Source organism: Hirundo rustica, chromosome 1, assembly GCF_015227805.2.
Source record: "Hirundo rustica isolate bHirRus1 chromosome 1, bHirRus1.pri.v3, whole genome shotgun sequence".
Taxonomy (NCBI): Eukaryota; Metazoa; Chordata; class Aves; order Passeriformes; family Hirundinidae; genus Hirundo; species Hirundo rustica.
In genome coordinates, this window is record NC_053450.1 from 106,519,373 (window position 1) to 106,538,539 (window position 19,167).

At 35.7% G+C, this 19,167-nt stretch overlaps 1 protein-coding gene across 45 annotated transcripts in view; it reads right to left on the bottom strand.

The window, feature by feature from the left end:
- Positions 1-19,167, bottom strand: part of CLASP2 (cytoplasmic linker associated protein 2) — a 144,452-nt gene that overhangs the window by 23,811 nt on the left and 101,474 nt on the right. For 7 of the 45 annotated variants that reach the window (XM_058423231.1, XM_058423228.1, XM_058423232.1 and 4 more), the window contains 9 exons: positions 17,491-17,517; positions 15,361-15,531; positions 14,349-14,456; positions 10,619-10,681; positions 9,836-9,942; positions 7,118-7,141; positions 6,425-6,669; positions 5,845-5,908; positions 536-699 (listed from right to left, as the gene is read on the bottom strand). In XM_058423231.1, coding sequence (XP_058279214.1) covers positions 536-699; positions 5,845-5,908; positions 6,425-6,669; positions 7,118-7,141; positions 9,836-9,942; positions 10,619-10,681; positions 14,349-14,456; positions 15,361-15,531; positions 17,491-17,517 — 973 coding nt within the window. The remainder of the gene's footprint in view (positions 1-535; positions 700-5,844; positions 5,909-6,424; positions 6,670-7,117; positions 7,142-9,835; positions 9,943-10,618; positions 10,682-14,348; positions 14,457-15,360; positions 15,532-17,490; positions 17,518-19,167) is intronic. The other 38 variants (XM_058423242.1, XM_058423235.1, XM_058423233.1 and 35 more) reach the window with 11 other exon arrangements.

Below are 19,167 nucleotides of genomic sequence, written 5' to 3' on the forward strand. Positions count from 1 at the left end.
TTTAAGGAATTCCTGCTATGAAGCAATTACAGCTAGAACAGATAATGCAGCTAATGGGGAATGATATAATTATGATATGCTAGAATTCTGACTCTAAATCAGGCTATTAGTGGAGCCTGGGGAGAAGGACGGGAAGAAAGCAGGTCCATTATTAGCATAAAACTCCTGAAAAGTTAATGATAACACAGAATATTCCAGTGAAACTTTCACAGCAAAATAAAGATGTTCAAACACGATTTCTGCATCACTGAACACAATGCGAGACAACAAACATACACTGCTCAGAAGTGCCTGATTTTACAATCAGGTAAGCAGTATCATATTAATTGTTCAGCACTGAAGACTCAAACCCTTTCAAATAAGAGTCATTTTATGAAACCAAAATGCTGAAGCAACAAGGTTTACACTAAAGTTTCAAGGCCTGCTATGAGCTGTGCATTTTTCCATAAATCAAACAGCACAACAACAACAAAGCAGCAAAACCCTTGAAAATTGCTAATGACTGTTATTGAACCCTTTTTGAAGAGTTCATTACCTTGTGACATCAAGTGCCTTCTGAACTTTTGCTTGTACAGACCCAAGCAAATCAGCGCCCATTTTTTTCAACAGCTGTGTCAGCAGTACAAACAGCCAGTCCTGCAGATCTTCTTTATGGACCTGGATGAAGTCGACCAGTGTCTCCAAAAACATACTGAACACCTAAAAGGCAGAAGATGGAAAGAGGGTAGGATGGGGCAAAAGAGGAAAGGACACTGACGTATGCTGAACTTACAAACGAAGAAAGCAGTAAGGGAATCAGAGGCAGAGAAAGGCAGTGTTTTGCAGCCAAGCGGGAGAAAAAGAAAAAAAGAAAGGAAAAGAAAGAAATCTGCCTTGCTTTTTCATTGGATTTTGATATAAGAGTACACTGGAAATGTTAGCCGACTTCTGAAGAAGTTTGACAATTAGGTATTCCATGCAGTTTTGTCAAGAAAAGGAATGCTTACTGTGATGGCTGGCGCAACCGCAATTTTTTCCAGTAAAACTTTTTTTTTAACCCTTTCAAGCTCTGTCATTAAGTTGATTTGTCATATTCCTCAAAGACTACAAAAACACTTTCTCTTTAAAACCAAAAAAGCTGCGACAATTCTTTAGCAAAATATTAATTGTAAATATCTGCATTACTAAATACTGCAAAATCATGACAGCTGGCCAGTTCCTTTACATAAAATACTTGTGGAACAGAACAAGCTTCTTCTACTATTGCAGGTATCCCAACACAAGATTATTCACCACAGTAGGGGAAAAAAGCCACAACAGATTTCAGATCGGCAGGTGTTTAAAACACAGAACTACTTCCATTGTTTTAAAATATAATATCCATTGTCTTCTTTTCAACAAATAATGTTGAAAAGACTGCTTAGGTTAAAAACAATACAAAATAAAAAACCAACCAAAACCAAAAGAACCAAAACCATGTATTTTATCAGACTCACACCAGGAAGAAGGGCTTTTTGGAGGGAAGGGGTCAAAGAGGGTCTGACAAGTAGGCAACTTTGTCTAAGGAGCTCCTTTTACTATATCTCACTCATTTTAAGTTTTTTTTCCAGACCTAAGAGTGAAATCAGGATGTATACCCTCTATATTTTTGTGGCCCATGGGTTTCCTGTTTCTCTGACAAGAACAATGGGTGTTTGGGCTGAAAAAGGTTCCTTCCCAGTACATGCTCCAGCACAGAGCTGGACACAGAAGTACTGCTGTGGTGCAAAGAGAGTTGGGCAGGTATTGCCTCCTGAGTATTTATGACATGGGTGCAAGGCTAAAAGTGGCTGGTGCAGAGCAAGGGCTGGAACCCCGTACCCTCCTGCAGCTGACCTGCCTTGTCATTAAACCAAATTCTGCTGCTTCTGTGAGAGTGGAAAACCCCAAATTGTAATCACACCACACAGGGCTGCACACACTAGGCCATGGAAGCAGACTTCTTCCACAGCACTGATGCAAGGAAGGAGGAGCTGGCATGTGCAGCCGCACGCCCACTTCACTGAGGAAATATGATTGCTTTTCATATTGACCGTCGAGTCACGGAAAGCAAATTCACACCATAAAGTGGACAAAATCCACACAAGTATCTCTTAAAGAAGTGCCTACAAATTTACATGAGAAATAAAAAATACATTCAACTTCATTTTATCAAGAAAGGTTGGACCAGATCATCCTTGAGGTTCCCTTTTAATGACGTATTTTATGATTCTTTCAGGATCTACTGAAGACTTTGGAAAAAGTTTTAATAGATACCTTAAATACTGAAAATCTGTGTTACAAACAAAACAATAGAAATCCCTACTCAATGTTAAGCCCATCAGGAATAGCTGCTTTAATTAACTTCCCTTTTGGGACAAATTACATTAAAAATTGGGGGAAAATAGTTGCAAACTTCTGTGCTGTCTTTGTAGATCTATATGCAAGTCTGAGGTTTCAAAATTACCCTGCCAGCAGTGGGACAAGGCTTTTATGTGTTGGACTGGAAACATCTTCTGTCTCAGGCTAAACTGAAACAATACATAATTTTGTGGATTCACAAGCAGTAGCTACAGTTATAAGACAGAGGGAAAACCAAACCAATGTGTACTTTCTGTATTGTAATATGATGTCTTTGGCTTTCACAGCTCTAAAGTAATGGGAAAATATACTTAGGCAAACAAAAAAACAAATTCTGGTGCTATAAAGATTACATTGTGTGTGTGTGTGGCAGTATCTCACAAAATCCCTCAAATTGAACTACACAGCTCAGCAGAATTTAAACCTGCACCTGCTTCTTTGAGTTTGCAGACACTGACACACATGCCTTTTCCATTAAAACATGAAAGGCCGAACAAACTGGTTACAAGCTCTGACTTGATGGAGTAATATGGACTTATGACACTTCAAACATGTAAAGTGGCTTAAACTGAAATCATTATACAGTGAACTATGACTCACTATGGCAAAAGTACTCTGAAGATCCTGTGCTGACATTTTAGCTGTTGAAAATACAAATAACAGAGGACTCAGCTTTGTTTTCAAGCTTTGTTCCATTTTAGATTTACCACAGAGAATGTCTAGAGAAAAATAAGTTGAGTAATTTTGCTGCATTTAAAAAAATACTAACTATATCATTTTGTCTCAGCATGAAGAATTTAAGAAGGCTGAAAGAGCATTTAAGGTAAAGGATGAATTTGGAATGGAAAATGGAACTCAAACACCTACATGTTGAAGAATGTACGTGGATACTGCAAAAATTGCAGTTTCCAATTTTATGACACAAACTAAAATTCTGAAATCAACCATCTAAAGTTGAAGTTCATAATAATTTGACAGTGGAAAAAATAAACAGATATGGAAATAACTGTAAGTGATCTACGCCTAAAGTGAATTATTTCAGATGTGCCAACCACCACAATATAAAGCAGGAATGCATAACCAAACAATGTCAGTTAATCAGTAGATAAAGCACATCTCGAAACTTTACCACACATTTTACTAATTGTTTATAGCATTTTATGGTTGCAAAAGGCTTGACACTGCATGAACTCTTTGGGGAAGAAAAATAGAGAAAAGGGGTTAATTGCACATCCATGCAAGTAAGGTTAGGCTTCCAACAAATATTGAACCAACTTACTCTCTAAAGAGAGTTCCAACACAGGGGACAGCATGCAAAACGAAACAAAAACAGAACAAAACAAAACAACAAAAAAGGGAAAAAGATAAAAACACACAAATTAGTGGCCATCAATACAAAGTTCCTGTATGGAATATAAACAAAAATAAAACAAAAAAGGTACTTTAAAACTTCTATGACAAATTTAAGTAATTTTATTGGGATACCCAATGTATTTTTAAAATAAGCCCTTGGCATGTCCTTTAAGTCATTCTCCCATTTTCTCCTCCAAATATTATTACTCTCTTATTCTATGTAACTCCCTCCATACAGATAGCATGTTAAAGTAAACCTTATAAAACCCCGCAAAAGCGATGACAGAATAACTCCTACAGACACCTGAGTAGAGTCTAAGATGAGATTTATGTAGACGTATGTGTGTGATTGAAAGAAAAAATAAATTACAGCTCACAAACTCATAAAGGGTTCTCCTGATAACATATTGATAACTACTAATAGTTTTGCAACACCAAAAAACAGGCAAGGTTTCAGTGACTGGAACAGCTGTACCTGTTACAACACAGGCCAAATTTTCAAACTTGAAGCAACATTATTTCATATCACAGTGGCCAGTAAACAGAACAGTCAACTAGAATAAGTCAATGCAACATTTTTAAAGGCTTATTTAAAAGGTAAATTGCTCTTCTGAAGCATTCAATGTTAGTTGAGAACATTTTCATCACCCCTCCCTGGCTCCCAAGCTACACAAAAATCTAGCTCTGGCACATTGATTATAATGCTGCAATATTAATTACTACACAACAAGCAAAATTAAACCAAGCTGCTATTAACTATTTGGTCATTTCTTCATTTAAAAAGTAGATATTCCAGCAATATTTCAATACTTAATATTCTTTTCTCTGCTTTGACTTTTTATGTAATGTTTTCTCCTTTTTAACTGCTTGGTTTAGTATTTTCTTCTGGATTTCTGCAGTATGTGATCAGCTTTATTACTACCATGCTGCTGCCTGTAATGCAAGTTATTTCCAAAATACGTTGTGTCAGAGATAGCAGCTAAATTACTTCTTCCAACAGGAAAAATAAAGAGGACAGATGAACACTAAGTTAACCTGTCAAGAACTCTCCTCACTCTGAATTTAATTTTCCATTGCAGTAATAAGGAAAACTTAAAAATATGTAAAATGTATAGTGTAAACAAAGTAGTTTTCAGGATTCTTCTGGGAAAAGTCAATACTTCTGAAATATTACCCTGTTATGAATTCATCTTTGTAATTTTATCAATTCCAAAATATGGACACAGAGTGGGACATGTTATACTCAACATAAAAGATACCACTTCTTCCAAACATGCCCATAATTCAATGACATATATAGTTATGTGGGTTTATTTTTTACATTATTGCATTTATTAGGCTCCTTACTTACCTGCATTCCTTCTGCTATGAGAAATTGTGACATTTAATCAAGCTGTACTAGTAACCCACCTCCCACAAAAACGGTAAAAATACTACCATGTAAAGTAACTCACTTAAAAAATATTTTAGTGGTCTTAGAAAACAGAAGCATTGTTTTCTTTGTTATATCATCCATACTGAGTCTTTACCTAAGAAAAACTGAGTAAAACATCACCTTTTCTTTTATATCAAAGTACAGTCTCCTTATGGAATATTAAAAAAGTGATGTAAAAATTATTCACCAGCCTCAACTGTCAGCCTTATCTACGAAATTCATAGAAGACATCATAAGCTTACAATAATACAAAATACCCTGGAAAATAAATAAGTACACGTTTGGCATAGCTTATCTGATTAGGTATGATTTAGTAAGACAACTTTACTTGTAATTTAAACTACCACAGAGCCTTTTTTTTCTAATTGAGAGAAAATCTATACTTGTGTTGAAGTGGCCTCTGTAAACAACAACTTCTTGTTGTTCAAAAACACAGATTTTGAGCACAAACTGCTGAACTGCTTCAATGCATTTTATTTGACATTAACCTTCATTTTATTGCCACGATCCTGCAGGAAAAGGGGGAAATTATCTTGTTCAAAACGCCAGATGAAATTAATTGAAATCTGATACCATTAACTACTTTTGCATGTGAAATTTTACATATGCAAATATCACTGACGTAATTTACCATAACTGCCTTTCTTTTAATTTATGTTTTCAGACATTTACTGAAAATAAGAAAAACCTACACATACCTTACTGTGAGGATCAGCAAACATTCTTGTGAAGATCTCACACAATCTTTTCAATTCAACACGACTGTCAAAACGACAAGACATTAGTCAACTCCCTTGCTAGTTCTGCTACCACTAATGCATAGTGGTCAGTGAAATCAAGAGTAAATACTGAATCAAATAATCTATTAAATTAAGTAGAAGAAACCATTTTGTTCAAGACATATGTAAAAATCTAATAGCTTTCATCTAAAATGAGACTTTAAATGTCTCTTTAAACTGTCTCATATTATACCATACTTTTGTAACAGAGAGGATACTGAAAAAGGTGTTCTTAGTAGTGAGTAGTAAACCATCTCTTCTGAATAAATACCCCCCAAATTATAGCCAAAAAAAAAAAAAAAAAAAAAAAAAAGGGCCTTCCATTCATAGCAGATGGAAGCATCTTAATGAACCTTCTGTATTGCAAGAATTCTCAGTTCTGAATTCCCTACACCCACTAGTATATAAAGATACCCTAATAGCCAGGTTCTTTCCCCCATCTTAACTCTCAAAGACACCCTCTGCCTCCCAACAACATGGAAACAAGATGTCATCGTACCTTAGAGTTCTCTGGTTCTTTAGCAAGTTCTGCAGGCCTAGAAGGCCTTCTTTCCTCTCTGACCAGTTGGTGCTGGCACAGCGGTTCAGGACCTCAGCCACATCTTCTGTCTGCCTCATGTACGTCGGTATGCTCCCGTTCCTGGAGCTGTAGGATCTTTCCGAACAGGCACTTGATGCATCACTGTTGGCATCATCATCTGAGTACATCCCATACGATTCATATCTTCTTCGCACGGGCTTCTTCTGTTGTACAGAGACACCCCAGATCAGCACTGATTCTCAAAGAGATAATACAGCCTACCCATAGTGGGTCAAAAGATCAACGGTTTAAATAACCGGTGTGACCCCTACTCCCTGCAGTGACAAATGGCTCCAACCATTCAGCAGGTCAAACCAAGGAGACGGAAATATTTTGAAGTACGGCTTACATAGTATTCCAAGTATAAACCCAAAGCAAACACAGAGAAGTGTTTGAGAAAACACTTGAGGTCTTCTTTCAAGAACCCATAAAATTGCACAGTAGGGTGACAAAAGACTGTTTCAAGTTAGTTATTTCACTTCATAGCTTTATCTACGTTACAGAATTTAAGAATCAGAGGTCTACATATATTTTGACATTTTAACTCATTTTGTATCAAACATGTTAATAGCAAAATATTAAACTATTGAAGAAGAAAAATAGTTTCTATACCTTAGTCCGTATGTCTCCTAAGAGCTGTTAGCAGTAAATTTTTGAAAAGAAACAGAAATTGAGAACAGGAAGGTAAGGCATTACAGCACTGCGAGTAATAAACTCCCTGCCACTGGACAACATATAGTCTTACTGTAAATCTTGCTCTTAGCTCCCTGTGTCTGATTACGTATCACACATTGTCAAGGAGTAGTTTGCTAAGCTTCCATTTCCAGGAAAATTTTACATATCACGGGTGGGTTGGTCACAAAGACTTCTCTGTCAAAATCTTTCTATCTTATGCAGTGATATTTGAATTTGCACAAAATTAACACATACAGTCAATTGTTACTCAAGTACAAAACCTTGATTTGGACTATTTGTTGAAATTTAATATCTAAATTTTGTCACTGCAACAATTACAGTCAATGTTCCACAAAAAGACCTGACTATATAATGCAAAAATCCCAAATCCCCTAAAATAAAAAACAAGCCAACAAAACATAACACAACATACCAAAGGTCAGAGGAGAAAAAAAGCTATTTATCCTAAAATGAAAAAAACCACACACCTCTGCAAAACAGCTCTTACCATTCAAACTCTGGGGCTGAAGTTAGCATCTAGAAACCCAGTTTCGTTATATACTAAAAGAAGCAGTAGTGTAAGTGATCATGTTCCCCTTAATTACCCCAGCCATTTGCACAGGGTTCTCATTTTTAACCATGGAATAACTTAAAGGATATCACAATACTAATCACAAACTAATCAAGAGGTAACAAGCAGGCTTATTGTCAACAGAACGAGCATACATACATGCATAAGAGAACAACTGAAGGGAAAAATCAGATGTTACGTGTTTTGGGAAAGAGACACCGTAAGGAAAAAGAGGTTTTTCAATAAATGCATCTGAAATGCAAAGGACGGTACTAAAGTAAACAACATAAAAATATGTAAAGATTTCCATTAGTGCATTTTATACAGCAATATTCAAAACAGCTATTAGGCAGAAGACTGACTTCTTTGGCTTCACCACCACTAAAACTGGTGAAGCATTTTTCATAAAATAAAAAAGAGTAACACAATCTGGAATATTTTTATATTTATATTACATATGTCAGGACTCTTCATTCTACCTTTTAAAATACCATTGTGAGTATGAATTTTCAGTCTATGATAAAACAATAAGGGTGTTTATTACCAGATTTCTGTCTAAATGGAGCCACTGGAGGACAACCTGAGCATGGCAAGGAACCAGGCACCCAAGTACTACAATAATAAAATGTTGCAGTTCTTGATCCTTCTTTGCAATGTCAGACTCTAGTTAAAATATACAAACTGATTTTCCTCTAACATTTCTAGCAGCATCATGGTATTTTGGATCCAGGTAATGCAGACCAGTTTCTCTGGAGAAGCTTTATTGCTTCACCAAAGCAGGACACATTCAAGCCTCAAGAGCAGTCATTGGAAACATGACTTTCTCTTCAACTTTATTCTTACTACATAATTTGCCCAGCAAAATTGAAATGTAGGAGGCTGCTAACAGTATTAAAGATACTCTTTGTGAAGCACCTGTCCCCCCTGTGTGGACAGGACTATAATAGCACAGGCTTTCCACTTATAAGCAGATAATTTCCATGTTCCATGGAAAATTTTCTATTGTTCCTCATCCCAAAATCCAGACTGACTTCCAGTTTACAAACCAGCATTCACCATTAATGCTGAAAACATTTTGCAAATTTGTAATAACTGAAAGGAGAAAATACACTCAACTTCACCATGACTTCTTAGGCAAGATTTCACAGATAATTCTGATCTCTATGCCAGTAAAGGCACACAAATTTTAAACCAGTATGTCAAGAAAAAAGTACTAACTAAGAAATCAATAAATAGTCATACTAAGAATATGACAGAGTTCTTCAGATTTTTAAATTTTGTTTCTCTCTATTCAGTTATATCTGACTGTAATTTAGAGTCTAATTTGTAGGTTTTTGAAAGTGCTAACTTTCAAAATAACCGTTTTTCTTAAACCAGTGAAAAAACAATTTCTTTAAAGCATTCTGGTAACTAGAAAACAGGTACTTACAAGTATTTAATGAAATGCAAATAGCATACAATAATTGATAAAAATGTATTTGATTCATAGCACCACTATTTTAAATTAACCAAGGATTTCATCTTGCTAATGTAAACTCAACCCACGATTTTCTGGATTTTACCCTCCTGATTCTCTCTCTGACACCAGGGGTGGGGGAGAGAGAGAGTGGCTGTGTGGAGCTTGGCTGCCCAACCATCACTTTCTCTCCTCAGCATCGATCTCACCTGCTGTCAGACAGAAAAACTTTAAATGGCACCCATGTTTTTGGTAAGCAGAGAGCTTTAGCAGTCATCATTCCCAGCGCTAACAAACCTTCAACCTATCCTGAAGTTTTTCTGGCTTCTGAGAAACTGCTGGTTAGTTCTACCTGCTCAAGTGGCTCCTTGGGCCACTCCAACACAACAATCCAAGGCTGTTTCCCTGTCTGCCATTAAAAAAAAGGATGCTTCTTAAAACTTAAAACTTCCGTAGGGAATGCAAATTCCAATACTTGCAGCCCCAGCAACTCAGTTTCTTTTTTTTTTTTTTTTTTTTCCAAGAAGCCAATGAAACAACAAATGACAAGTTCTTCTGCATGCTTAATGTACAGGAACCAAACACTTAAGAGCCTGTACCCTACACAAGGTAAGTGTGAGATTCTTACCAAAGCATCTGCTACTGCCTCTTCCACGTCAGAACCTGTGTTCAGAACTCGCATGGCACTGACTGATGATGACAATCTACTTGACTGACTAATTCCAAAGCCAGTACCTGTTACAACAACAAAAATAAAAACAAGGAATTCCATCAGAACAGAAAGCTGGGATGTAAATACACACACTTCTAAAAACCCAAGCAGAAGAAAAGCATTTGCTTAACATTTTTAATAGATTATGTAGGGGATAAAAACCCCCCCATTTTCATTCTGAAGTCTTTAGTGGTACAGACAAAAGTAAGAATTCAAGTAAAAATCCAGCCACCTACAAACATTCTGTTCCAACATCACATGGAAAAACCCCTACAAAACAATGGTTTTATTTGAAAGAATATCTTTTTTTAAAAGTTAGTGTCTTCTTCATTTTGGGTTTTTGTTTTCATTTAGAAAGAGAACAAATACAATATGAAGGCTACTGAGATTGTTGATTAGAAAACTACATGCATAAAGAATGCTCTACAAATACTAAAAAAAAATATGAAAAACTAAAAAAAAAAGATCTTCTGCAAGTAAAAGAATGTTGTTAAGGAAAAAAAGATTAACATTGGAGGATGAGGGTGGAGACAAAATCTAACAACATAAACACAGCTATCTGGATTATTAAAACAGCAAAACTCAAATTAATATAAATAATGCTTTCTAAAACTGAACTATGAGAATAACCAAGTGGGTGGGGGAAACAAAAATCCAGGATGACTGCACAGATGACAGCAAAGGGTACTCATCCTTCACCTGTGGCCCCATAAGCATCAGGAGCGTAGAGGGCACCAGTGGATCTGGAGTGATGTCTGGAAGCTGCAATAACAGGATTAAATAAACCCTATCTATGACCATGGAGTCAAAGTGCTGCAATAGCTGCTCAGATGAACAAGAGAATATTTATCAAAAAGATTCAGCTTAAGCACAAGAAACTGAGTATTAAACAGAAGCAAAAATCTTCAGAGAAGTTCTTTGATTATACCAAATATGATTGTTTAGGTTTATGTACACTGGACATTTCATGCATAAATTTTTTTTAATTTACAAGATTAAGAGCAGGGTAAAAGCAAGTACGTTTAAGTTTGAAGAAGAAAAAGTGCACAGACACACATGCACACACTCACACACAAACAGAACCATCAGAAATACCTAAGAAGTTATAAGTGCACTGGTCTTGCCTTGTGGACTTTAATAAGTTCTGAGCGCTCAAGTCAGAGCCAGAGGTCACATACCAAACATTATCTGCAAAAAGTTCCTCCTGCACAAACCCGCTGACAATTTGTACACGCTTGAATTCTTGCCTATGTTGCAGACAACTCAATCTCAGTAAAAGCTCACCACTATGTAAATGAAAGTTAAAATCATCCAATTATAATTAAAAGTTTAACATAAGCCAGCCAATGCAACTAATAATTCACATACTTACTATTTTATTTAAATTAAAAAAAGTGAAATCGAAAAACAAGTTAGTTACTATAGCTCATTAAGATTTAAGTTTAAAGTTGTGGAAACTGGAAACTGAAGGTCCTTAAGGATTTTCAAATAAAACTGAATACCTCACTCCTGTTGTCACTTGTATAAAACTGGTTTTTTAGTGATTCTGAAGAAGTTGACTCACCATTGCTAGTATTTTTCTTCTTAAAACAAGCAAATTTTAAATTAAATGTGTTTTTCAAAAATTCTACTCTTTTCTTCAGTTCACTTAAGTTAGACTTTTACTGCCACGTAAATTACAATTTCAACTTAAACCCAAATGTGCACCCACAGAGGCAAAACCCCCAGATAAAATCTCATTATTTAATAAGTAACTGTAAATGCAAATATTTTACTCCTTCTGGATATATAAAGTAGCATAAACAGAAACCAAATCAAATTAATGATCCTTTTCTCTGATTAACAAAGACCATTCAAGAATCTGATCTGAATCACATAATGGTGACATGGACCAAACGACATTATGGACCTTTTAACCTCAGTGCACTTCCACAACGACCCTAAGTCCTGTAAAGGTCCCAGAAACAACACTGTGTCTTTCCACATTAAGTTCTCTACTACTCACATCACTTACACTGATGTACCTTATTTCTGACTAATCCCACATGAAGATGTTTGGCTAGGGCATTTTAGTTTGGAATTAACGCTTCATGGAATACTTGGTTCTTTAGATAGTGTGTCTCAGCATGGAAAAAGAGACAGGACTGAGGATGTCACAACACAGATATCACAGCTGACATCTCTTTAAATGCAAGCATTAATGGGATAAACCATCCCCTTACTTTCCATCAATGAGCCCTGAAAATTAAAGGTTCAACTGAAAACTAAAATTTCAAATTTTAGGCGAGAAACTTGAAATTACTCCTGCCCCTACATACATTTGAAATATGCTGGACAAGTTTTTTAGAGAGTGAAAAAAAGCACTCTATATTGGGTGAAACATACCTCATTCCAAAACATTTTCAAGAATATTCTTTTTACCCCTCAAATTGGAGAAATTGTCAAGTATTACTTTCGTTGTTGCATTTTTTTAAAGGATGAATCAAAATAAGATTTTAAATGGACTAACAAGAAGATGATTTCTTAGCTCAAATATGGACATTATACTAGTCTGATATCTAATATTGACTATATTTAACAAAAGTAGACACTTCTATATAAATTACAAATCACTCTTGTTAATGGCTCTTCTCTCCCAGTTTATAACTTGTACTGAGATGTGAGATTACAAAACCCCTTCATACCAATGTTTACAGTGAAGGAATTATGTAGCATTTAGGTTATTTTATACCCTAAAGGGGGATAAAATCCATTTTTTAAAAAATTTGTGTTCATAAGCAAAAATTCCTGTGCTAACGATGAGGAAAATACAAGTTACATTGCCCACTTCATCCCTATGTCAAACTGCCTCTAGCTACACAGAGAAGAATTTGCCTTATTTGATCTTTCACTTGTATCAACAAAACACTGAATGACATTTTAAATCATTCAAATAAAATGTCATACTAAAAAGAATAATTTATTCCCATATATTTTCCTTCTTTTTTTTAAACCAATGCTGGATTCCTATACATGTTAGTATAGGTACTAACATATACTAGTATATATTCACTAGTATAGGTACTTGTTTTGGTATTGGAATTATAAAACTGAACTACATAAATAAAACTTCCAGTGGCATCTATCCCAGTAAGACATCTCATGGTATTACCTAAAACAGACTTCTTAAGATAACAAGCATTTGACCAGTTACAAAATGTAAATCTGATCCACGAATTACATGCATGCAATTCAAATTGAGCTATAAGGCAGCAAAAGAAGCACAAAGAGTTCTACAAACCCCCCTTGTTTTAAAAGAACAGAAAGTACATGTGTACTTCAATACAATCTTCCAGCTGTGTTTTAGAAAAAAAGATACAGGTTTCCTAATGGATCCTGCGTAACATTTACTTTTAGTATCATTTCCCAGTTAAACAGCATTTGGGCAAACTAGCGTTACTTAATGAAACAGCTTTCATTCAATTAATCTGCACTCTCCCAATAAAACCACGGCTGGCAGGAAGACAGACCACAACATATGTCCAGTGCTAATTAGGAGTACAGTTGGGTGCCTCAATTTGGGATAGAAACCAGAGATTTACTATTTTCAGACTATGTTTAACAGCAAGTATTATAAAGTCCTTAACTGTAAGCTACACTGAACAAACCAAGTAAGAAGGACATATAATGAAGACTATTTCAGGCAAAGGTAACACCAAAAAGAGATCTGTTTCAAATTCAATTGCACCGAGAGAGTTTGGCATTACCAAACAAGCAAAAAAACCTCAAAAAACCCAATCCACAAACGCAACACATGTAAAAGAACTTTAAGCAAAATCAACTATCAACTTCGTAGTAACCTTGACAAGGAGATGAAAATCTTCCCTAACCCTTAACCAACATGTTAATGTAATTATAAACTAATATTCTTATGCTTCATTGACATCCCAGAAACAAACTGATAATCTTGCAAAACCTTGCGATATGTGTCAGACAAAGAAGCTGCCGACCATATGGCTAAGGGGACATAATTAAGTGTATTTTCTCCTTACACACTAAAATAATCATTGACTAGGTAGAAAATTTTGAGGAACAGCTGACCCTGCACTCAACTACCCAAGCAATGAGCGCTGCGATGAAAAGAAAAAGACATAATCTCAAAAAAATATGCAAAACCAGGAGTGCCTTTCCAAAATGGCATCTAGACACCGCGCACCACGTGCCTTTCTAGACTCGGTACTTCAGACTAAGCCTAGCAAAGCCTGTATTTTTCCTGTGTGCAGCCCATTCACACATTGGTCAATTCTCCACCGGGGTAAGTGGGGGGAGAGCCAAAAGAAGGGAGAACACGGTGGCCAGCTACAAGCTAAATGAAGGAGGCACGGATTCGTTAGGCGCACGTAACGAAGGGCAGGGACAGCCATGCACAACAAGGGCTCCGGGTACTTACCGAGGGGCGGGAAAGAGCGGACAGGGCTCGTGTCCCTGCTACTTTCACGGCTGGCCTCCCTGCTGCAGCCCTGACTCACACTAGGCCGAGGAATGCGGCTGCCTCGCGCTAGTATGATTCAGGGTGCAGACAAACAGCGGCACAGAAGGGAGAAGACATAAGAAAAGTTGCGGTTTTAATGCAATTCCGTTTTGCAGTAAGATCAAAGATGCATTTCTAAGAAAAGACATTGATGATTATGTCGTATTTTAAGCCATAACCTTTTTTTACAGACTTTCTTGTTTGTGCTGGATTAGTCTAAGTGTAGTCAGTTCAACAATATTTCTCTGCACAACTTAAAATGGAAATTTACTAACTCTTTACAGAATGGTTGAAAGACCCTTTGGAAAGGATGGAGAAAAAACAAACGATATTGAGTAATGATTCAGAATTTGCGCTCAAGATCAAGTTAATCAACAGTAGCACCAATGGAAGACCCCACAGCCTTCTAAAGAAGGAAAATAAAAAAATTATGTGGCTAAGATGAAAATCAAAAGGAAGAAGAGCATCAATACCATTAAAATCAACAGATTTTTTCAATAACATTGTTTGCACTAAAGTATAATCAAATTACACTGTGAGGCTGAAGACATGTAACTTTCATTTTAGCATCACAGCACTTACACATGTGCGCACACATACAGGGAAGACATGAAGTGATGAAGAACATATTTTCAAAAAGGTATCACACTCATTCAAAGAATATGGCTGCTTTGGGCGTGAAGTGAAAAAAGAGAAGGAAGAAAGGGAGGTGAGGAAAAGAACAACTACAGCATTCTGACAAGACAAACCTCAAATTTCAGCTTCAGTTTAAAACTGTCTTGTGTATCAAAAACTAGTCTCAGAAAACAGCCACATTCTAGGATGCATTCTATTTTTTTCATCCACCTATAACTAAATACCAGCTGTAGATATCCAGCACTTAAAGTAAGAAGGGCTATAAAGAAACCAAGAGATATTTGGTGAATCTTACCTACTGACAACCTAGATGGACTAGCTTCTCTACTGCATCCCTGACTTCGTGGGATTTTGCTCCGTTTTTGTGCTGCTGCAGGATTCACCAACACTCTTTGAACTCCTGTGTTCATAGTGGAAAGTGTTGTAGTCGTCAGAACTCTTCCAGGAGACCCAGATCTACTGCCAGCTGAAGGCAGAATGAATAAATATTAGTAACAGCACAGTGGACAAATAATCATGGTTAAAAAGAAAATACCTGAAGTTAGTAGGAAGGTGGTGGTAGATTGAAATGATCGGGAAAAACTTACAATGTAATATGTAATAACATGAAATAGAATGCCTTGGTCCGAGTTCTTACAGTACTGCATACAAGGTAGTTAAAATTATCAATGCAAGGAAGCACTTGACATGGTATTTAGCACTACATAAGCTCAAGAAACCACTACTATTATCTCTGGACTTTGTCAAGAGTTCCACAGTCCCTAAAATGAACACTGCTATGTTGTTATTTTTTATGCAATGTGGTCTCACTAATCACATTTTCTATTAATAAAGGAAAACAAACAAACCTGTTAGAAAGCTAAAGGGAGCAGCTCTAAACTAGGATTTCATAATTATCCCAGCTCTTCCAATACAACCAATGTTATAATTAAATAATGTGATTTTCCTAACATGTAAACTCTTCTCCCTTGCTTTTAAAAGCATGGGGTCTTCAAGCACTACTCAGACATTAAATAAAATGTGACTGAATACAAAGTACTCATGTACATTTCCGCAGAGGTTACCCCACAAATTACAGAATATCTTCAATTAGTTTTAAACAAGCTAAAAAAATTGATTAAGACACATCGAAGTGTCTTAAATTTCTGTAAATTAAAATTGTATATTAAAAAATACAACAGATGTTCAAGGTACTGTATCACTACTAGAAACTGTGGCCACTTATCTTTAATTTTAATATTTCAGTTACAGAAGATTTAAGTTCTAAGTTCTAAACAAAGCCTTCACTCTTCGGTAGCTGTAACTGATTTGTATCACCAACTGATATTATTATATTGTTTCCAGCTGTAGAATTCAAGAAATATGACCAAATAAAAAGCAAAAATAATTTCAACCAAAGACAAATTACACACAGATTTGAACCCTTCATTAATCCTTAAAATACAATCAGGTAACTGTATGACCACAGTGATGCTATCAGATTTACAGACAACATGCAACTTTTCAAGTGAATTCCATGGGTTACTTCTTATGAGGCACACTGAAAAAAAGATACAAGTTGACTAAAGCTTGACTACATGGGAAAAGAAACAAAATCCCAAACAAGATAAAATATATGCTGGGTGGAAGAGAGAAATCTAAAAAAATGTACCATGCATATACTTTCAGATTCATTGTTTGAGTTCAAACTTGAAATGATTATTTAGCAAAATCCCTTTTCCAAACTATGGACCTATTCAGCAGAAATATAAATTAAGTATTAGACAGCCCGGAAAAAAAAATAAGCACAACTTCCACATCAACAGAAGAATAAGCAAACCTATAAAACTGCCGTGATACGCAAAAAATTAAAGGTTTGACAGTTTCTTCGTATCAGGATATTTCAACTTAGACCTGATATTACTATGCTTTCTTCCTGTTTGGTATCTCTTTAAAACAATAAAAATATTGTAGAAGGTTTCACTGCGCTGCAGACTTGTACATTTTCTTCAATAGATCAGAAATCTGAAAAAGCTTACTCTTCCCAGAATATTCAGAAGAAATGCAGCCTCTTTTTCTAATACTTCATTTGATCTTTATATAGTCTGACCTGCAAAGTGAACCACTGCAGCATAAATTACTGAATGCAGCCAAATAGCCTGAAAACACCATGCTAGTAACAGCATTGGCATACTCTTGTCAGTGTTACCACTACCAGCAGATCTAAGTGAGCTGAATGATGAAAGAAAGATTACCAAAGCACTATCCCAAAATGACAGACCCTTCCCATCTCTCCTGCTTTCTACATAAGGATTACACCCAATTAAGTTACACGCAGCATGTGGAAAAAAGCCAGCCAGAATTTCTGCTGAATAGGGTCCTTAAATGACGTATGTCAAACAGGTGATCAAACAATGATGTGTACACGAATTCTGTAGACTCTTACCACCAATGGGGTTAGCAGACTGTGATCCTGAGCAAGTGTAAAGGCAGGATTAGGGTAGGGATTTATAATCCATGAAGAGGGAGGGAGCAGAGCAGATTAAAAAATGAATGGTAAATGGAAATAAGAAAGCTTTAGTCATTTCACACAGGAAAAAAAGCCACAAGGGGGTTATGCTAAAGCAGGGCTATTAAGTAGCTTTCCACAATTGAAGAATTAAACTCAGATGCTATGTACAAAGCAGATGAAGCAAAGCTGCACAAGCAAATTACAATTCTTCAGCTTTCTAATCAACAGCGCAACACTGAAGAATTAAATTTCAATTAAGCATGAAACTGTAGCCTGCACTATTACTTGAAAAGAATATTACATTGCCAAAAAGGCTCAAGATGTTCAACAGCTGAACAAAAATTACACACAAGATCAAAACTTTGTTGTTTGAGACACAACAGTAAAGGAACTGAGCTGCAGGTGCGGTGGATGACCAAAACAAAAAAACCAAATTCACGATGGCACAACTGAAAAGACTTGCATAGAATTTTTCATTTTCCTCTTTAAAATAATCTGAAGTAAAAAAGGAAGAATTTGTTTCTATTCAGAAATTCTCTGAATGTCGATTGTAATGCAATTTTAGCATACCCTGTTGAATTACCTGACAACCAAACTGGAAAGAAGAGGAAAAAAATGTAATAATTTTTTTCCACAGGTAAGAATAAAATAATGAGGAATTTACTTTATGTTATTTTAAAAATAGAAGAGTAAAGGGCTTTTAAAACCCTAAAAATATATTTTTTGTAATAGCATTCAAATTTGCAAGTCTTTCATAAAATGATTTTTGAACAGAAGATAGCTGTAACCCAAAAATTAACAAAAGCATCTGTGCTATAGTGGTTTTTTAAAAAGTAATAGCTTAAATCTAACATGAAGCTATTCTCTCATTATATAAGCTGGGGAATTGAAACAATCCCCGTATGGAAACATTAAGCATCACACTTCACACAATGCTGTGAAAATTTTCAGTCACATTAAGAAGCATCACCCAAATAGCTGGCATACAGTGCCTGAGAATTCTCCTTTGCCTGTCTGTTTGTATTTGCCCTGTTTATCTTCCTTAAAACATCTCAGAATTCTTGTTCTCCCCCACTGACAGGTTATAATGAGCTATTTGAAGCAATTGGTTCTGAACAGAAGTAATAATAAAAGGCTGTAAAGATACATTCATGCATTTAATTTTCACACATCATCACATGAAGTCAGATCTAGTTATCTCAATATCTATTTATCTCTTTAGACATTAATGTGTAAAAATGAAAAAAAACCACCAAACCCTGTCATTTTTAGTAAAAAATCTGGAAACGCTTAATTTTGCTTCTCTGGATTTACAGTTATTTAATGTTATATGAGAGTGATCATCACTAAAGTATCATATTGCTACCTAAATTTACCCCCTCCCCCAGGCATTTATCAAACATCTTCACTTTTTAAAAATTTACCAGATCTATTCAAAGTACAAAGGTATTTCCAAAAAGCTTAATTCCAAACTTCCCTAATACTAATGAAAAAATTATTACAGATACTGCTTTTATAGCTTTTCACAGAGGGGGAAAAGGGATTAGAAGGAACTTAACCTTCCCTCCCTCTTAAATGATTCACATATTCTCTGCTTATGGTACAGTGTAG